Source organism: Salmo salar, chromosome ssa11 (genome assembly GCF_905237065.1).
Source record: "Salmo salar chromosome ssa11, Ssal_v3.1, whole genome shotgun sequence".
In the NCBI taxonomy this organism is placed as follows: domain Eukaryota; kingdom Metazoa; phylum Chordata; class Actinopteri; order Salmoniformes; family Salmonidae; genus Salmo; species Salmo salar.
This window is the reverse complement of record NC_059452.1, coordinates 69,585,478-69,605,862: the sequence shown is the minus strand read 5'-3', so window position 1 is coordinate 69,605,862 and position 20,385 is coordinate 69,585,478. Positions and strand designations below refer to the sequence as shown.

The following is a 20,385-nucleotide window of genomic DNA, read 5'->3' as shown; positions in this document are numbered from 1 at the left end:
AATACATTGTGCGGATACATTGAGGTTTTTCGTTCATTACCTTCGGCTATCAGCACGTAAACCTAAGCTTTAGGGCCTATAACTGCACGCACGACAAACAGCCTGCATGCCAATCGCCACATGCTTTTGGGAAAGGTGCAGATAAAGCTCACGCTGATCCACGGTGGTAAAAAGGGACGACAGAGTTGAATTCAATAAGAGAAAAGCTGCGAAATGGAGAGTTGAAAATAAAGAGAAGGGAGGGCTCGAAAAGTCATGTTTAGGAAAGAATTGGTGGAAGAGGATGATAGCGGTGCCGGCTATGTTATGTGCGATGATGGCGAGGCGCGATACAAATTCGACAATTAGAAGACAGGGACTTTAAATAGGCCTATGGCACGTCAAGGGAACTGTAGCCTGACGTTCAGATGGGTTAAATGGAAACTGAAATCTGGACACGGACAGTAGATCTAGAAGGGATTGATGCCTCTAGGGTATTTCAGACTGTTTACTGAAGGATCTGTCCGTTTTTTATGGTTGGGCTTTGCTTATCGTGTATTGTTGTGTATAATAACCTGTGTATATGAATGTGTAGTTTAATGTGTTTATTGTGGGGTTTTTTTCTGTGTATTGTGGTGCTATACAAGGCTCATCTGGAAAAGAGACCTTGGTCTCAGCATTGACTCCCTGTCAAAATAAATGTTAAATAAAAAATACAGTAAAAAAAAAGCTCTCACTTAGCCTTAATATTAAGTTCTGCACAATTATACATTTCTTGCAGTAAAATGATACACCAAATGTAGGCTATATTTTAATTCGGGAACAGGAGTGACCCACGCACCACTAACACACACATACACAGTCTTGTCCAGCTAACCTTCTGGGGACACACAATTCAGTCCCATTCAAAATCCTATTTTCCCTAACCCCTAACCCTAAACCTAACCCTAACCCAAACAAGTACTCTTACCCTAACCCTAACCTCAACCCAAAACCCTAACCATAACCCTAAACCTAGCTCCTAACCCTAACTCCTAACCCTTAACGTAATTCTAACCCTAACACTAATTCTAACCTAGAAATAGCATGTGAACTCGTGGGTACTAACAAAATGTCCCCAGTTGGTCAAATTTTGGTTAATTTACTATTCTTGTGGGGAATAGTGAAACACACACACACACACACACACACACACACACACACACACACACACGACTCTATAACCCTCTAAAGCAGAAGTAATTCCGCACCTCACACACACAAAGGCGACCTCTTTTTCCCTGCGAGAGTGTAGGACTGCACGCGCGCTGGGCTAACAAATGAAAGCCCCATCCATTCCTCTCAACCAGATAACTAAAGTAAGTGAATGGAGTCCTGTCCCTGTAGGGTAATGGGGAAGGGGGGGTTATTAGTGGCTGGCTGGCTGCTTTGGCTGGCGTTGTTGGTCTCTTTCTCCCCTTCTCCCGCTCTCTCTGTCTCTCATTCCCCTGATTGATGGGGCCTGAACCTCACCTACAGGCTGTTTAGAGAGAGAGGGGGAGGGACGGACAAAAGCTACAGGTTCTTTCCCCACTACTCCTCCTCTCTCTCCTCTAACTCATATTTGATCTGGGGGACATGATGAGGGTGTGTTGGCCTATTTACTCTTTGATTTGAAACGCTCTGTTCACAAATTCATGTAGTGCCTGCCACGAATTTCATATAAGTTGATTGTGTCTATTTTCTGATCATTTCTGAAAGCACAAGTTTGGTAGGAGTGGGTTAAGGGCATACAGAATAGCAGCCTACACTGTACACTCAGTCAGTTCAATATAAATGACTGGTACTAGAACCTCCAACTACTATCTACCATCCGAGCCTCTGGGAACCAAGGACACTGCACTGCCAAGGTGAACCATTCATCTAGCTCAGGGGTGGGCAACCCTGGTCCTGATTAGATAGAGAGACAGGAGTGAACGAAAGAGAAGGGGTGATAGAGAAACAGGAGGGAACGAGAGATGAGCAACACAAAGAGAGAGGAGTGAAAGAGGGTGAATGAGCAAAAGAGAACTTAGTAAAGGACCACCTCCCTCCTGGCAACTCATGGCTCATATGTGTTGTATAACTGATGTGTGAGCTGGTTGGTTAGCCGATCAGGCCCTTGTCACTGCCCAGTTCTCTCTGACACGCGTGGACCCGTTCCACATTAAGACTCAACACGGGACGGAGGACATTTTGGGTCGAGGTTTAACACAGTGACACCTTCCCTCGTTGCACCCTACTACTACTTGTACTGAGACGGCCCTCTTCGTCCTCAACTCAACCTTAAATATAGATCAAACTATCATGTGCTTTGATCGCTGTGAGATGTTCTCGTAAATCATCAATGCTTCCACATATTTCCAAACCCTGTACTTATCAAAGATGACCAATACTTTAATACATAAAACCTTCACTGCATTTAAATTACGGCATAAACGAAGGTAAAACATTGCAATATACATGATGTAATTGACCTTGTTAGAAATGATGCTCTGAGGTTAACAGTACTGTACATTGACTTAATTTAATGACGTCATATTCTTCAAACCTCCATAGTTTATAACGTTAATAACAATGTATAACACCATACATTCCACCATCCAAGACACCAAACTCATTTATGCAAAACACATTAAACATGGCTCTGACTGTTAACAGTAAAGGCTGTTTACAGAACAACACCTTTCCATTCATTATTATGACACATATTCTCCTAGCCTGTGGTTATCATTGTGATAACACGCTAGTAACATGCCAGTAACACGGAGTGGCTGTATGACGATAAGGCTGTCACAGCCAGAGGAGACCACTTTACCATTACATGTTAACACACTGTCCGTCACAACGGCCTCGTTCGTTAGTCCTAACTCACCTAGGCTGACAGCTCATTAGGCCTAGTGTGTGTGTATGTGAGAGTGTGTGCGTGCGTGCATGTTTGCGTGATGGTATGGCTGGGTCATAAATAACCGAACGTGTGTTCTTACAGTGCTGTGAAAAAGTATTTGCCCCTTTTCAGATTTCCTATATTTTTGCATATTTTTTTTATACTGAATGTTATCAGATCTTCAACCAAAACATAATATTAGATAAAGGTAACCTGAGTTTACAAATAACAACAAAATATGATACTTATTTATTTAATTAACAAAGTTACACAACACCCAATTCCCCTGTGTGAAAAGTAATTGCCCCCTTTCACTCAATAACTGATTGTGCCACCTTTTTAGCTGCAATGACTGCAACCAAATGCTTCCTGTAGTTTTGATCAGTCTCTCACATCGCTGTGGAGGAATTTTTGCCCACTCAACCATGCAGAACTGCTGTAACTCAGAGACTTTTCCAAGCATGAACTGCTCGTTTCAAGTCCTGCCACAACATCTAAATTGGGATTAGAACTGGACTTCGACTAGGCCATTCCAAAACTTCTTCAAATTTGTTGCTTTTTAACCATATTCATACAGACTTGATTGTGTGTTTTGGATCATTGCCTTGCTGCATGACCCAGCTGCGCTTCAGCTCCAGCTCACAGACGGATGACCTTGTAGAATTCTCTGATACAGAACAGAATTCAGGGCTCCTTCTATTAAAGCAAGCCGTTCAGGTCCTGAGGCAGCAAAACATCCCCAAACCATCCCACGACCACCACCATGCTTGACCATTGGTATAAGGTTCTTACTGTGGAATGCAGTTTTCGGTGTTTGCCAGACATAATGGGACCCACCTCGTCTAAAGTACCAGAGTATCAAAAATATGCAAAAGTAGAGACAATTAGAAGGGGGCAAATACTTTTCCACAGCACTGCATGTGAACACCTGTATGTCTGAGACGACTCATTCAAACTTACTGTATTTCTGCGTGTTTTTGTTTGTGTGCGCTGCAGTCATGTACGTGTGTGTCCGTACTCCCGTTTCCTCTCTGCCAGCAGTTTGTTGAATCATCATGATCAGGACAGCCAAAAACCCATGGGATTTATTTTGTTTGAGCAGAGGGGACACCAGTCACAGCAGGCTACCATTCCTCAGCACCCAACCCCCCCCCCACACACACAAAATCACTGGGCCAGAGTCTCCAATTAGACCCCTAGAACAATCTGAGACCGAGGGGGAGGAACGTAGGGGGGAGAGTGGGAGGGATAGAGGGAGAGATTGGATGAGAAGAAGTCCTAATTTCAGAATCAATTTGCAGAGGCGTTGCAATCAGCCTCAAGGGTTTGTTGTGTAGCTGTGCGAGAAGAGTCAAATTGGGTTGGCACCACTCTCTCCACTTTAGAGAAGAATAGGACAAAATTGTGTATCCTGCACTCTTAGAATCTAGAACCTAAAATAGTTCTTCAGCTGTCCACATGTATTTATTATTTAACCTTTACTTAACTAGGCAAGTCAGTTAAGAACAAATTCATATTTTACAATGACGGCCTACCCCAGCTAAACCCTCCCCTAACCCAGATGACGCTGGGCCCGTTGTGCACTGCCCTATGGTACTCCCGATCATGGCCGGTTGTGATACAACCCGGGATCAAACCAGGGTCTGTTGTGACCCCTTTATCACTGAGATTCAGTGCCTTTAGACCGCAGTGCCACTTGGAAAGTCTCATTACAGAACCCTTTGAAGAACCTTTTTGGTTCCAGGTAAAACCTTTTGGTTCCAGGTAGAACCCTTTTGAGTTACATGTAGAACACTTTCCACAAAGTTTTTTTTTACCTGGAACCAAAAAGGGGTTCTCTTATGGAGTCAGCCAAAGAACCCTACACACACATGAACTCCTGAGTGGCGCAGCAGTCTAAGGCACTGCATCTCAGTGCTAGAGGCGTCACTACAGACCCTGGTTTGATCCCGGGCTGTATTACAACCGGCCTTGATCGGGAGTCCCACAGGGCGGCGCACAATTGGCCCAGCGTCGTCCAGGTTAGGGGAGGGTTTGGCTGGGGTAGGCCATCATTGTGAATAAGAATTTGTTTGTAACTGACTTGCCTGGTTAAATAAATAAAAAATATTCTAAGAGTATGGGTTAGTTGTTTGGGGGAGAGAGAGAATTCTTCAACCAAGTGTGTGTGTGAAGTCTTCTTATCGAATCAGTGTGTGTGTTTGCATCACAGAATCCGGGGCCGGGATAACTGTGAGAGAGAGTAATTTTGACAGATTTAGCTCAAAGCCTAGGAGGGGGTACTTTAGATGTCAGGACTGGTCTTTCAGGAGGAGAGAGACGGCAAAGAGCTGGGATGTCCTTTCACCAACTGGCCAGGATGGATGGAGGGTGAGGGATGCCACTCACTCACACATACGCATTCCCACACCACATTGCATCTAAGTAAATGCAGTGGGCAAAAAGTGGACTGCACCCTTATTTGCCAGAAGAGGGCAGTGTAATGACAAACATATGGAACAGTCTGCAGACACGCTGATGTTAAATCTATTGTCGTCTCATTGGAGGGGTATAAAGTTACCCTGATTCTATGTCAGGTTTTAGATTCTATCGCTTGTGCTTTAAGGGATGGTTTGGCTTTGGTAAGCTGATCCTAGATGTGTGCCTAATGGGCCAGGTGCCTTCTACCTCCACCATATCATATCCAAACATGAACTTAATGGCCTCATGACTCAGAAGAAAGAGAAATGGTCATGTGACTCTACAGCGAGACACAGTCTCATCCCTTCTCTCATCTCCTCTCTCGTTCTCCCCATTCCTCTCCTCTCTTTTCTCATTCTCTTCTTTCCTCTCGTCCCTGCAGAGAGCAGCTTAACTGACACCCAATCAATATTAAGCCTACTCTCTGTCTGTCGGACTCCTCTGTGTCTCACTAACCCGCTATTTGTCTCCTCTCTCTCCCCCTTTGGCCCTCTTCTGCACTCTCTCACCTCCTCTTACTCTCTCAACTTCTCTCTCACTCTCTCGCTCGTATACACACACGCGCGCACACCCCCCCCCATGAATGTTTAGCCACAGCATGCGTAATCCCTTGCCACAACACTTCCTCTACGTGTACAACCACACTACCATTCTCTATTCATAATCTCAACGAGCCAATCTACAGCAACTTTATTTGCCATTAAAACCCGGTGGAAACAACTGCTCAGTTCATAAAACACACTTCATTCTCACTTTGTGGAAGTTCAACCGACGCTCCGTTGGCATTAATGTGTTTTTAATATGGCTTCCAGTACACAGGGTTAGTGTCAGAGGCACATCAACTATCTTTATAGGCACAGTCAACAGACAGCAATGGTATTCTGTGGACACATGGTGTGGAGTGGAGGGTTTCGGCATTGTGATAGAGAGACAGATGGAAGGAGAGCGAGAGACAGAGACAGGAGTGTACTACATCGACTTGAGTTCGACAAAGACGGAGACCTTGGCAACCAACACGGGGGAAGCTAATGTATACGTTCTCAGTCCATGGGAATAATCTCTGTTTGAACCAGTCAAGCGTGTTCTGCAGTGGACAACGAAGCATTTCCATTGGATCAGCAGCATAAAGAGTTTGTTCGCATCCTGAAGGTATCCCGATGACTGTGTACAGTTCACCTAGAGGTCCTCCTCTTCACTCTCGTCTCTAATTTGATGGGGATGTGCTCTGCTAATAGGTGGCACGCTAATTATGGATGACTCACAGAGCATTTCTGCAGTTTCTTAAGTAGCAGTTCAAATATCTATTGGATAAAACACGGTGAGAAGTGGCTCGTTTTGAGCCAGCCAGGAGAACACATGTAAGGAGAAAAGGAAATGAGGCCTATCACACCACAGATGTACCATTCCACAACGGCTGGAAAGTTCAGTAACTCCACACAACCTGTACATCAGAGTCTATTCACAATGGGTGTTATGGAGAAGCTCACTGAGTTTCAGACTGGCACTGAACCACCTGGAGACCAGACCAGACTTTTATTCACGTTGATGTGACATCTTAAAGACTACTGTACTCTCCCTGTCTCCGGTAGTCTCTCTTCCAATTTTTTTTTTCTTCTTTCTGTCTCTCTTTGTTGACACGCTCTTGATGCACACGGTCGCGTGCAGGCACACACGCTGCGTGCTCCGGCGGGCGAGTACTCACGGTGACTCTGAAGGGCGTGGCAGCTGCGGCAGGTTCCATGGTGTGGGTGATCTTGTCCTGCGCGCTACCAGGCATGCTCCGTCTGCGGCCCGTTCGCTCCGGGGGCGACTCTGGGGGAGACAGAGAAGAGAGAGACAGGGAAGAGAGAGAGAGAGAGAGAGAGAGAGAGAGAGAGAGAGAGAGAGAGACAGGGAAGAGAGAGAGCGAGATGGGGATGAGAGAGAGAGACAGGGAAGAGAGAGAGAGCGACAGGGATGAGAGAGCAAGACAGGGAAGAGAGAGACGGAAGAGAGTGAGAGAGACAGGGAAGAGAGAGAGAGAGACAGGGAAGAGAGAGAGAGAGACAGGGAAGAGAGAGAGAGAGACAGGGAAGAGAGAGAGAGAGAGAGAGAGAGAGAGAGAGAGAGAGAGAGAGAGAGAGAGAGAGAGAGAGAGAGACAAGAGAGGACATCAGTCAGGATAATAGAGTAAAATACATTTTGTGCAACCGGCTTTGTTTCCAAAAGTCAGGCACAGTTAAGCAACCAGTGGAACGTTTCTTAAATTTTGCACATTGTTTTCATGTTCTTGTTCAACTCCATTTCATTATTTTGTCTCTGAATAGACAGCCCTGGGATCTATCTCGATCTGATACTGCTTTGTCTTTCAATGTGTGTCTGTTCTATGTTCAGTGATTTCATGCGATTCCTGTTAACACAGACAGTGTTCGTTACCACTCTATCAGAGCCATAAGGTACCATGTGCTGCAGATCGGGACATGTCCACTCCAAGAATGTGAGACATGCCAAGTATGCACGTTGATACAGCGATAAGCTTCAGACGATGGTACAGTACAGAACAGGACTGACATTAACCGCGGGATGCCATGTTTTTGTAGATGGGTGAACTAACTTTACTCCTCCATTTGAAACTGTAGCAATTAGCGCTTGATGCACATAGCTAATTGTTGTTTTGTTTTGACAGGAGAGGTTTCATGTCTTGCATTGTGTTCTGGTCCATCTACCTAGTGATCGAAAGTGTACACTTTTCCCTTAAAACCACACAAAATCACCTTTGTCAGATACTGCACACTTTAAGGGAAAGGGAGACGTTAGGAGACATTTTTGGTGTTGTCAGTGTCGGTAGTCAGACTCCCCTGTCTGTCTGTTAGCCTGTTAGCATTAGTTGTGCTACAGTAAATTAGAATGTCTGCTATGTTACAGGGCTGTCTGCTGTTTCAGCATACAGAGTAACTGAATAAAGACAAGACAAGGTCTGACTGAGGGAGAACACACGCGTCCTGCTGGGACAGACAATCAATGGAAACGTCCTGTACTGTATACACCTCGACTCAGTCACTATTGTGCTGACGCCAGCATGCCGTATAACTCGCAGTAGGCTACGCATGAAAACAAGCGTTCAAGCTAACTTTCGCAGTTTTACATTATGTGAACACTGAAGTATCAAATCAAATGTTATTTGTCACGTGCGCCTAATACAACAGGTATCGACACCGTTGCTTAGTGTGGACTCTCCCTTCATGTAAGTACTGTCAATCTCCCCCCAACCTTCTATAGCAGACACAGTGACCCCCCTCCCTCGACCTCTGTGAGGTCACTGGCAGGCCAATGTTGATCTGTGTCAGTTTAGGTGACTTCACCGGTCTCTCTCTCTAATTCACTCTCAATTTTCAATTGAAAGGGGGCTTTATTGGCAAGGGAAACATTTGTTTCCATTACCAAAGCAAGTGATATAAACAAAAAAACTAAAGTGAGAAGACACAAAACAATATCAACAAAAAACTATTAGAAATGAACAGCAAACATTGCACTCACAAAGGTTTGAAAAAGATAGACATTTCAGTGTTATATTATCAGCTGTGGAACGTGTTTTAGCAATGTGCAAATAGTTGTAGTACAAATAGTAGGGGAAGATTAATAACCAGATACATATTGGTGGTATTTACAATGTTGTTTGTTCTCCACTGGTTGCCCTTTTCTCAAGGCAACGGGCCACAAATCTTGTAGCTGGGATTGCACACTGTGGTATTTCACCTAACAGATATGGGAGTTTATCAATGTTTGATTTGTTTTAAAATGATTTGTGGATCCATGTGATCTGTGGGAAATATGTATCTCTAAGGCGATAATATGCTTGGCAGGGGGATAGGATGTGCAGCTCAGTTTCCACCTCATTTTGTGGGTAGTGTGCACATAGCCTGGCTTCTCTCGAGAGCCAGATCTGCCTACGGCGGCCTTTCTCAATAGCAAGGCTATGTTCACTTAATCTGTACATAGTCAAGGATTTTCTTCATTTTGGGACAGTCATAGTGGTCAGGTATTTTACCACTCTGTACTCTCTGTTTAGGGCCAGATAGCGTTCCAATTGTATTGATTCTTTAGAGTGTGTCAAGTAGTTATCTTTTTGCTTTCTCATCATTTGTTTGAGTCTAATTGTGTCTCGGTCTTGGGGCTCTGTGGGGTCTATTTGTATTTGTGAACAGAGCCTCAGAACCAGCTGGCCGCGAGGACTCTTCTCTAGGTTCATATCTTTGAAGGTGAGGGGTTGAGATGGAATGTGTTGGCATTGCTTCCTTTTAGGCGGTTGTAGAACTGAACAGCTATTTTCTGGATGTTGATAACTAGCGAGTATAGACTTACTTCTACTCTGCATGCATTGTTTGGGGTTTTGCGTTCCACACAAGTATATTTTTGCATAATTCTGCATGCAGAGTCTCAATTGGGTGTTTGTCCCTTTTTGTGAACTGTTGGTTGGTGAGTGGACCCCAGACCTCACAACCATAGAACGCAACGGGTTCTATAAGTAATTGAAGTATATTTTTTTTAGCCAGATCCTAATTTGGGATGTCAAGTTTTATGTTCCTTCTGATGGTGTAGAAGGCCCTTCTTGCCTCGTCTCTCAGATCGTTCACAGTCTTGTGGAAGTTACCTGTGGTGTTGAAGTTTAGGGCGAGGTAGATATAATTATTTATGTGCTCTAGGACAATGGTGTCGAGATAGAATTTGTATTTGTTGTCCTGACTACTGGACCTTTTTCGGAACACCATGATGTTTGTCTTACTGAGATTCACTGTCAGGGCCCAAGTCTGACAGAATCTGGGCAAAAGATCTAGGTACTGCTGTAGGCTGTCCTTGGTTGGGGACAGAAGCACCAGATCATCTGCAAACAGTACATATTTGATTTCTGAGTCCAGTAGGGTGAAGCCAGGTGCTGCAGACTGTTCTAGTGCCCTTGCCAATTCATTAAAATGAATGTTGAATAGGGTGAGGCTCAAGCTACATTCCTGTCTCACCCCACGGCCCTGAGGAAAGAAATCTGCCAATTTTAACTGCGAACCTGTTGTTTGTGTACATTGATTTTATAATGTCATACGTTTACCCCCCCCAACACCGCTTTCTACCAATTTGCATAGCAAACCACCACGCCAAATTGAGTCTCTCTCTCGCTCTCAACTGTTTTTTACAGTTCAACAAAAACAAACACGCATGTGTACGTCCATACCTATACTGTATGTGGTTTCCACTATAGGTCCCAAAGCTACATCTGTCAATCAATAATAAGTCACGTCCTTATAAGGAAATGGTACAGTTTTACCATAAGCCCAATGGAGTACAGATAAGGGTGCATAAGGTTTGCCAAAGGGTACACTATTACTCTACAGAATACACACGTTTTAATTAGAAGGATTTAAGAGGTCATGGTAAAGAGAGACTGTAAAACGTGTTTTCTGGGACTCATATGAAGAGCAGCCTGTTCTCCTCGCATGGTACACACTGTGCAGATGGTAGCAACATGTGTAGGCATGCAGTACAATTTGACACACTAATTAGCTCACCACATAATGAGGCATGTGTGTAGAGTACTGCAGATCACAGTAGTTTCCTCTCTCATAGTGAACACATGCAGGGGCCAGCTGTGAATCCTACACTCAGTCACTGGTTGGACGAATGGTTGGCTACAGGTTGGCTGTAAAGTGTTAAACACACACACACACACACACACACACACACACACACACACACACACACACACACACACACACACACACACACACACACACACACACACACACACACACACACACACACACACACACACACACACACACAACCTGTGTACCAATAGGTACTGGGAAAAGCAGGAGATGCACTAGCGAAACATAGGTAATACAGAAGACCCTTGTGGAAGAAGAAATGCAAATTGAGGTTGCCCCTGTGTGAGTTAAACGTATCAAACCTTTACACATCCTCAGTGATCTGAGCACCCGCCGATCTGAGGAGAATAAATACCCTTGCTGCCATGGCAGCAGCATATCAGGCACTTTAATATTCTTGAAGATAATATTTATCTTTGTGTGTGTGCGTGCGTGCGTGTCTGTCAGCAGACAGAGGTGTATGTGTTATCTGGCAGGTCAGCTAGAGGGCACATAGAGTAGATGTTTTGTCTTTGAGTATTTGGGTATCGAGTATTGTCTCAAAGAGGTCCACCCTCTGCCCTGTACAAGCCCTCCCCCTCTACCTCACCTCGTCCTTCAGCATCTTCTCGCTCATACTTCCTCTACCTCTCCCCTCCTTCATGTCTTTCTCCTCTTCCTCCTCCATAGCCCGAAAAAAAACAGCCCTGCCTCCTATCTTCCCTACAGCCCTCACTCTTATCCTCCCCCCTTCCTCTACTTCTGTTTGCCCATAAACAGATCTCTCCATCCTTCTCACTAGCCCTCCCTAGCCTCACTCCCTATCCTTCCCTCCATCCCTCTTAACAGTTGGTTAATAGGACAGAGTCTCACACCACCTGGCAGTGTGAGTCTCAAGGGACCTGGGAGACGATGAAGCCCAGATGGCAGTCACCTGGCTGGGCTTGTATCGTTGCTCCGCCTGGGTCTCCGAGTGTAGTTAATGGCCCTCTATAGGAGAGGCTACAGAGCCTTGGGTCTGGCAGGGGAAGATAAGAGGCTGGATGGAGGAGAGAAGTGAGTCACTTCGCTCCTTCTGAGAAACAGTACGAACCCATGAGAGATTGATAAGGTGCTGAAATCGCAGAGAAGGTGGTTAAACAGTTGTAGAGATGTGTGCGTTTGTACATGTGCATGCAGTATATGCATCTCTTTCTCTCTCTCTTTCAGTTCAATTAGATTTCAATTTAAGGGCTTTATTGGCATGGGAAACATATGTTAACATTGCCAAAGCAAATGAACTTAATAAATAAACAAAAGTGAAATAAACAATAAAAAAAACAGCACGATTACAGTCACAAAAGTTGCCAAAAAAATAAAGACATTACACATTTCATATTATATGCAAATACCGTAAATTCCGGACTATAAGCCGCAACTTTTTTCCCACGCTATGGAACTTCGCGGCTTAAACAATGACGCGGCTAATATATGGATTTTTCCCGCTTTCAAATTTGTGGGTCCTGACAGCGTAAAGCATTGTCAAAAAATCCACTATCATCAACGGGTTTCGAAAGGCTGGACTGCTGCGTGTTGAAGAGGGCTCAGCGGGGGATTTGCCACCGGATGAAAGTGACGAGAGCGACAATGAAAACGATCCAATATCGGATGAAGCAATTCTGAGGCTATTCAACTCTGACACCAAAGGAGATGACTTCAGTGGTTTCAGTGCACAGGAGGAGGAAGATAGTGACCAATGACTTTCTTGGTAGGCTACTGTTTACTGCAAATGTTGTATTTTTTGTTACAAGCCGTGTTTCGTTAAAGCCTGTGTAAAGTTCATTTGTTTCAATGTACCGGTAGGCACCTGCGGCTTACAGACATGTGCGGCTTATTTATGTTCAAAATAATATATATATTTTTTTATTCAGTGGGTGCGACTTATATTCAGGTGCGCTTAATAGTCCGGAAATGACGGTAGTTAAAGTAAAAAAGGGAAAATAAATAAACATAAATATGGGTTGTATTTACAATGGTGTTTGTTCTTCACTGGTTGCCCTTTTCTTGTGGCAACAGGTCACACATCTTGCTGTGATGGTACACTGTGGTATTTCACCCAATAGATATGGGAGTTGATCAAAATTGGGTTTGTTTTTCGAATTGTTTGTGGATCTGTGTAATCTGAGGGAAATATGTGTCTCTAATATGGTCATACATTTGGCAGGAGCTTAGGAAGTGCAGCTCAGTTTCCACCTCATTTTGTGGGCAGTGTGCATAGAGCCTGTCTTCTCTTGAGAGCCAGGTCTGCCTGCGGCGGCCTTTCTCAATAGCAAGGCTATGCTCACTGAGTCTGTACATAGTCAAAACTTTCCTTAAGTTTGGGTCAGTCAGAGTGGTCAAGTATTCTGCCACTGTGTTACACTCTGTTTAGGGACAAATGGCATTCTAGTTTGCTCAGTTTTTTTTTGTTAATTACTTAACACATTGGAAATAATTATCTTTTTGTTTTCTCATGAATTGGTTGGGTCTAACTGTGTTGCTGTCCTGGGGCTCTGTGGGGTCTGTTTGTGAACAGAGCCTCAGGACCAGCTTGCTTAGGGGACTCTTCTCCAGGTTCATCTCTGTGTAGGTGATGGCTTTGTTATGGAAAGGTTTATGAATTGCTTCCTTTTAGGTGGTTGTGGAATTTAACAAATCTTTTCTGGATTTTGATAATTAGCGGGTATAGGCCTAATTCTGCTCTGCATGCATTATTTGGTGTTTTACGTTGTACACTGAGGATATTATTGCAGAATTTGGTTGGTGAGTGGACCCCAGACCTCACAACCTTAAAAGGGCAAAAGATTCTATAACTGATTCAAGTATTTTTAGCCAGATCCTAATTGGTATATCGAATTTTATGTTTTTTGTTTTGTTGGCAAAGAAGAACCTTCTTGCCTTGTCTCTCAGCTCGTTCACAGCTTCGTGGAAGTTACCAGTGGCGCTGATGTTTAGTATGTATCGTTTTTTTGTATTCTCTCTCTCTCTCTCTCTCTCTCTCTCTCTCTCTCTCTCTCTCTCTCTCTCTCTCTCTCTCTCTCTCTCTCTCTCTCTCTCTCTCTCTCTCTCTCTCTCTCTCTCTCTCTCTCTCTCTCTCTCTCTCTCTCTCTCTCTCTCTCTCTCTCTCTCTCTCTCTCGTCAGAACCCTATTAGACATGTCTGTAGCCGACCCCTATTGCCCCTTCCAACCTCCAGAGTGACAGCTACCTTTCTCCTTCGCTCACTCCTCTCATTGTTTGGCCCCCAAGGACAATTTCCTCAATGCTCCATTCCCTTGGCAACCCCACCAGCCTAGCCGCACACTACCCTCCAGATGCTGTGACCAGGACATTCCAGGGAGAGGCATGCTCTCATTCCACCCCCCCCCCATGAAGGAAGCTTTCAGCTTCAAACAGCTTCAACTGAAATACCAAAACGAATGAATTTATCACCGTCCCATTGGATTTGGTTATGTCAGCATGTCTGTGTCTGTGTCAATGTCTGTGTGCTAGGTGTATTTGTATGAAGCACAGTGTGCGGTGAGGTACATGTAATGCGTCACACACTGTGATAAGACAAAGAGACACGAGCTAGATAGCATCAGGGTTAATTATAGTAGGGAAAGCGGAACATGCTGGATACAGCAAGTACACTTTGCATGGTGAGTCAATATAGTGTGTGTGAATGTGTGTGTACGTATGAGTGTGGGCATGTGTGCACATGCATTTGTGCGTATGAGTGTGTGTAAAGGCAACATGCCCATAGGGGGCACAGTGGAATGTGCCCCCTCAGATTTGTCCTAGCCACAGCCATTTTATGAAGTTGGCTTTAGCTAGCCCAGATAGGTTCCTAATCTCCCAACATCATTACTAGCTACCAAGAAGCCATTTCAGGCTATCAATCAAGTTGGAGTAGCTTGCTTGTCTAATTATCTTACCTGGCATGCCTGCTGGCAAGGTTGGTAGACTTTAGAAAAGCAAGCAATTAATAAACACACTGAATAAGACTCACATTCCTTTCAGTCTTTTACCCAGATTTTAGCAGAGATACAGAGAAGCATATGTGACTCGTTTCAGGAAACTAGGCATACGTAGCACGTCGCTATTTCACAGGAGAGGAATTTGAACGTAAACATACACTTCTTTTGTCAAAATGTGTTTTTTGCAAGAATTGCCTTCTGGAACACGTGAACTGTTATCATGTGTGTATGCATGTGTCTGTGCTTATGTTTGTGTTGCTTCACAGTCCCCTCTCTTCCATAAGGTGTCATTTTATCCGTTTTTTTTTCAATCTGATTCTACTGCCCGCATCAGCTACCTGATGTGGAATAGAGTTCCATGTAGTCATGGCTCTAGTTACGGCCATCTATTGTATTTCATGAACATGTGTACATGTATAGACAATAGTGAACAATCCACTTAGCTGGATGTGGCTGGAGGTTATAGCATTTCCTTCACATGACCAATCAATTTAGACAAGTGTGTCTAGTATTTGTCGTCTAGTAATAATAATATTATCTGGACACATTCTGTTTTTGATATTGCTACTATTCAAGTAACAATTTCAGTGTGTCGTTTACACCTTCTGTATCCTATGCATGTGGCAAATGTACTTTTCATTTGATATAGCGTGTGTTTACCACATGACCTCACATGTGAATCCTTAAAGAGATGGGTGAGGCTAAGGCTTTAGAGGGTGTGAACGATGCTGAATGGGTGTAGACGAAAAAGAGCTCTCCAGTAGGTACCAAAACATTCAAGGGACATTTTCTCAAAAGTGGGGTTACAAGTTTATCAACTTTCAAAGCAGAATTGCATCCTCATTGTTCCTTAACTGCAGTGTATGACATACCATTTTCTAGCTCTGTCTCTACTTTAATCTAATGTAAAAAAACACAATTTCAAATTTTGGTACATAAGACCGAATTGAGGCATTCGGTCACATTATACATTTTTTTAAGAACCACCAGTAAGGAGGATACAGACAGCTCAACAGGTATGCTTACATATACATAAAAAAAAATATTTTTTTTTTACATAGAATTAAGCGTGTATCATCCTCAAGTAATTTGTGCCCCCTTTTTGGGGTACGTGTGTGTGCGTACAGATGCTCGTTTGTGTGTGCATGTTGCTGAGCAGCTGGCTAGCATGCTGTGGTGTTATTGGGCTGAGCTATGTACAGATGAAGAGAAACCAGAAGGCTGTTAGCTGTGAATCAGATGGGCTCAGTGTGTAAAACAGGATGAAAGGCAAGTACTGCAGAATAAACTTTTAGTTATCAATCAGTTCTCTACCCACTATCCTCACCAGCTCTACAGCACGGGAGAAATAGACAGGAACATACACTGAGTGTCCGAACATTAGGAACACCGACTCTTTCCATGACATAGACTGACAAGGTGAATTCAGGTGAAAGCTACACTACATGACCAAAAGTATGTGAACACCTGCTCGTCGAACATCGCATTAATATGGAGTTGGTCCCCCCTTCGCTGCTATAACAGCCTCCACTCTTTGGGGAAGGCTTTCCGCTAGATGTTGGAACATTGCTGCGGGGACTTGCTTCCATTCAGACACAAGAGCATTAGTGAGGTCGGGCACTGATGTTGGGTGATTAGGCCTGGCTCGCAGTCGGCGTTCCAATTCATCCCAAAGGTGTTCGATGGGGTTGAGGTCAGGGCTCTGTACAAACCAGCCAAGTTCTTCCACACCGATCTCAACAAACCATTTCTGCATGGACCTCGCTTTGTGCACGGGTGCATTGTCATGCTGAAACAGGAAAGGGCCTTCCCCAAACTGTTGCCACAAAGTTGGAAGCACAGAATCATCTAGAATGTCATCGTATGCTGTAGTGTTAAGATTTCCCTTCACTGGAACTAAGGGGCCTAGCCCGAACCATGAAAAACAGCCCCAGATCATTATTCCTCCTCCACCAAACTTTACAGAAGCACTATGCATTGGGGCAGGCAGCGTTCTCTTGGAATCCACCAAACTCAGATTCATCCAGCCGACTGCGAGATGGTGAAGCATGATTCATCACTCCAGAGAATGTGTTTCCACTGCTCCAGAGTCCAATGGCGGCAAGTTTTACACCACTCCAGCCGACTCTTGGCATTGCGCATATAACTTCACGGCTGAGCCATTGTTGCTCCTAGACGTTTCCACTTCTCAATAACAGCACTTACAGTTGAAAGGGGCAGCTCTAGCAAGGCAGAAATTAACGAACTGACTTGTTGAAAAGGTGGCATCTATTGACGGTGCCACGTTGAAAGTCACTGATCTAGGAAGGTGTTTTATGTTTTGTACACTCAGTTGTACATACAGTAAAGAGATCCCTACGGTGAAGAATGGTGGTGGCAGCATCATGCTGTGGGGATGTTTTTCAGCAGCAGGGACTGGGAGACTAGTCAGGATCGAGGGAAAGAGGAATGGAGCAAAGTACAAAGAGATCCTTGATGAAAACCTACTCCAAAGTGCTCAGGACCTCAGACTGGGGCGAAGGTTCACCTTCCAATAGGACAATGACCCTAAGCACACAGCCAAGACGACGCAGGAGTGACTTCTGAATGTCTTTGAGTGGCCCAGCCAGAGCCCGGACTTGAACCCGATCTAACATCTCTGGAGAGACCTGAAAATAGCTGTGCACCGACGCTGCCCATCCAACCTGACAGAGTTTGAGAAGATCTGCAGAGAAGAATGGGAGAAACTCCCCAATTACAGGTGTACCAAGCTTGTAGCGTCATACCCAAGAAGACTCGAGGCTGTAATCGCTGCCAAAGGTGCTTCAGCAAAGTACTGAGTAAAGGGTCTGAATACTTATGTAAATGTGATATCTGTTTTTTATTTTTAATACATTTACAACCTGTTTTTGCTTTGTCATTATAGGGTATTGTGTGTATATTGATGAGGGAAAAAAACAATTCAATACATTTTAGAATAATGCTGTAACGTAACAAATGTTACGTTACAGGGATCTGAATACTTTCCGAATGCACTGTGTGTATGTTTCTCTCTCTGTGTGTGTGTGTGTGTCTGTGTGTGTGTGTGTGCGTGCTTGTGTGTGACAATGTGTGTAGCTGTTTATCATGTCGGTCTTTTATTGGGTAATTTCCCCGGCGATACAGAGTCCATAAATCCAGGCTACTACCGCCGTCTGTCTGGACCACACGCTGACTGACAGCCACGGGGCACCTGTCAATCATCAGCCGTAGTCCCAGCAACAGATTGACATATTATGGCCTCCCTCAGGGTGCCTGGGAGTGCATAAGGATTGGTCTGGGCTCTTGTTCTAGCCACTATCGCTGCTCATGTACTGGTAGATTAGGTAAACTTCTTTTGAGAACAACTTATGTTGTTCCCTCCAATTGTGAAAGCACCATTGAGCTACTTAGCATAGTGACTAATCAAGTAAAAGGAGATGTAGAGGAGAGGACTCATCACAGGAGGCAGAGATGTAAGGACAGTAAAGACAGTGAATGGTAAGTCACCTCCCGTCTTTATTGCCGCAATGGAATACACACACAGAGAATGCACTCAGATGTGCAACTACGTAGGCACACAAGCACGTGCAAGCAAGCAAGCAGGCAGGCATGCACACACATACATTACTATACTGTGCTTGAAGTACCCTCTCACCATTTGTTCTCTAGTAGTATATAAATAAAAGTTCAGGCTTTTGACTGATTCTGACAGTAGCAACACCACAAATAAATACAGGTGTCTGAGCATGCCCTTGGCATGCTGTTATGGATAGCCCTAGCTAGTTTGTACGCCATTTTAGAAGATCTCTCTCTTCCTACAGCCAAATAATAACTCAACCACTCTAAAGAGGACACACAGCTACAGTGTGCTATTATAACAGGAGAGAGAGAGCTGACACCGGCTGACACCGCTCCAAAGACAATGCTCTCTTCAGCCGAATATCAATAGCTGTTTCATCATGTCACTCATAGAGCAACTCTGCGTATTATCTTACGTGTATTTATTTCATCATTGTGAAGATGTTAATCTCTTGCTGTTTATTTCAGAAACTCCATAACACCCTGGTCTGTCAGTGAAATGCTGCGAGCAGGACATTTAATGGAGCTCTCGCAGAAAAGGCCAAAAGCAGTACTTACAAAAGTGGCAAGCATAACACAAAAACAGATACGGTCAACAATAGCAATCACTAACAAAGCCCACTGGCCACAAAAGAGAAAGAAACTCTTAAACTGCGAAGGTTAAGAGATGAGTCTCACTGGATTAGTGGAGGGAGAAGGACAGTAGCTAGAGAGGGAAAGAGAGAGAGAAACAGTGGGAAAGAGAGACTGGGGGCTAAGAGGGTCTTCATACCTTGGCCTACACATATTACTGCATTGTAAACTTGTCACGTCTTGACCACTACCTCCACAGGTAGTGCACGACAGTCGGCCCCCTCCAAGCAGGGCAGTGTAAACACAAATGTTTCATTGAGCCAAAACTCTTACAGTAAATACTGTAATAGAATAGCAATGTTTTTGAAACAGCTGAAATATGCAGATATTTTCCTTATTTTTGAGACTTGTTTTAAAGAAATTCCACAAATTAACTTTTAACAAGGCACACCTGTTAATTGAAATGCATTCCAGGTGACCACCTCATGAAGCTGGTTGAGAGAATGCCAAGAGTGTGCAAAGCTGTCATCAAGGCAAAGGGTGGCTACTTTGAAGAATCTCTAATATAAAAAATATTTTTATGGTTGCTAGAGAGAATAATCCCTCTAATTGTCTGCACATGCTGGTGGATTGTTGCATAATTCAAGAGTGTAATATGGTCGGGTTGCGTTATTCAATATTGTAATATGTTTAAGAAGAAAAGTTGCTTGGATTGTTAAATAGTTTGTGCTTACTGGCTAGTGGATACTGTGATATCTACGGTCAATTTGATCTGGGGCCCAAGAATGTTGATTTGCCAGCCACAACAAAAGAAACACAAGGATGTAATGTGAATTGAAAAGTGGAAATCTATTCTGCCACTCTACTCCTCAGACTGTCTCCTATTGGGAATGGGGCCTTAATAGTGTGTAACACTGAGTTGTGAGGAACACCCTGGACTTTTGACCTCTTTCTCTCTCTCTCTCTGCAGATATGTACCCTCCACTTAGCGGGTGATAAAAGGCATCAAAGTGTCTTATCTTCTCAGAGAAACAATAAACACCTGCAGACATACACAGTCACTTAACCAGCAAGCGACCCTGTTGTTGTCACCTCCTGCGTAAGTTCAGGAACTTAACCTGTTAGGGCTAGGGGGCAGTATTTGCACGGCTGGATAAAAAAAATGTACCCGATTTAATCTGGTTACTAATCCTACCTAGTAACTAGAATATGCATATACTTATTATATATGGATAGAAAACACTCTAAAGTTTCTAAAACTGTTTGAATGGTGTCTGTGAGTATAACAGAACTCATTT

General features: G+C 44.0%; 1 protein-coding gene across 5 annotated transcripts in view; it reads right to left on the bottom strand.

Annotated features, from left to right (window-relative positions):
• The window catches only part of LOC106562976 (disabled homolog 2-interacting protein), a 256,858-nt gene that overhangs the window by 127,415 nt on the left and 109,058 nt on the right, over positions 1 to 20,385 (bottom strand). For all 5 annotated transcript variants that reach the window (XM_014128136.2, XM_014128138.2, XM_014128140.2 and 2 more), the window contains one exon: positions 7,047 to 7,156. In XM_014128136.2, the coding sequence (XP_013983611.2) occupies positions 7,047 to 7,156 (110 nt within the window). The remainder of the gene's footprint in view (positions 1 to 7,046; positions 7,157 to 20,385) is intronic.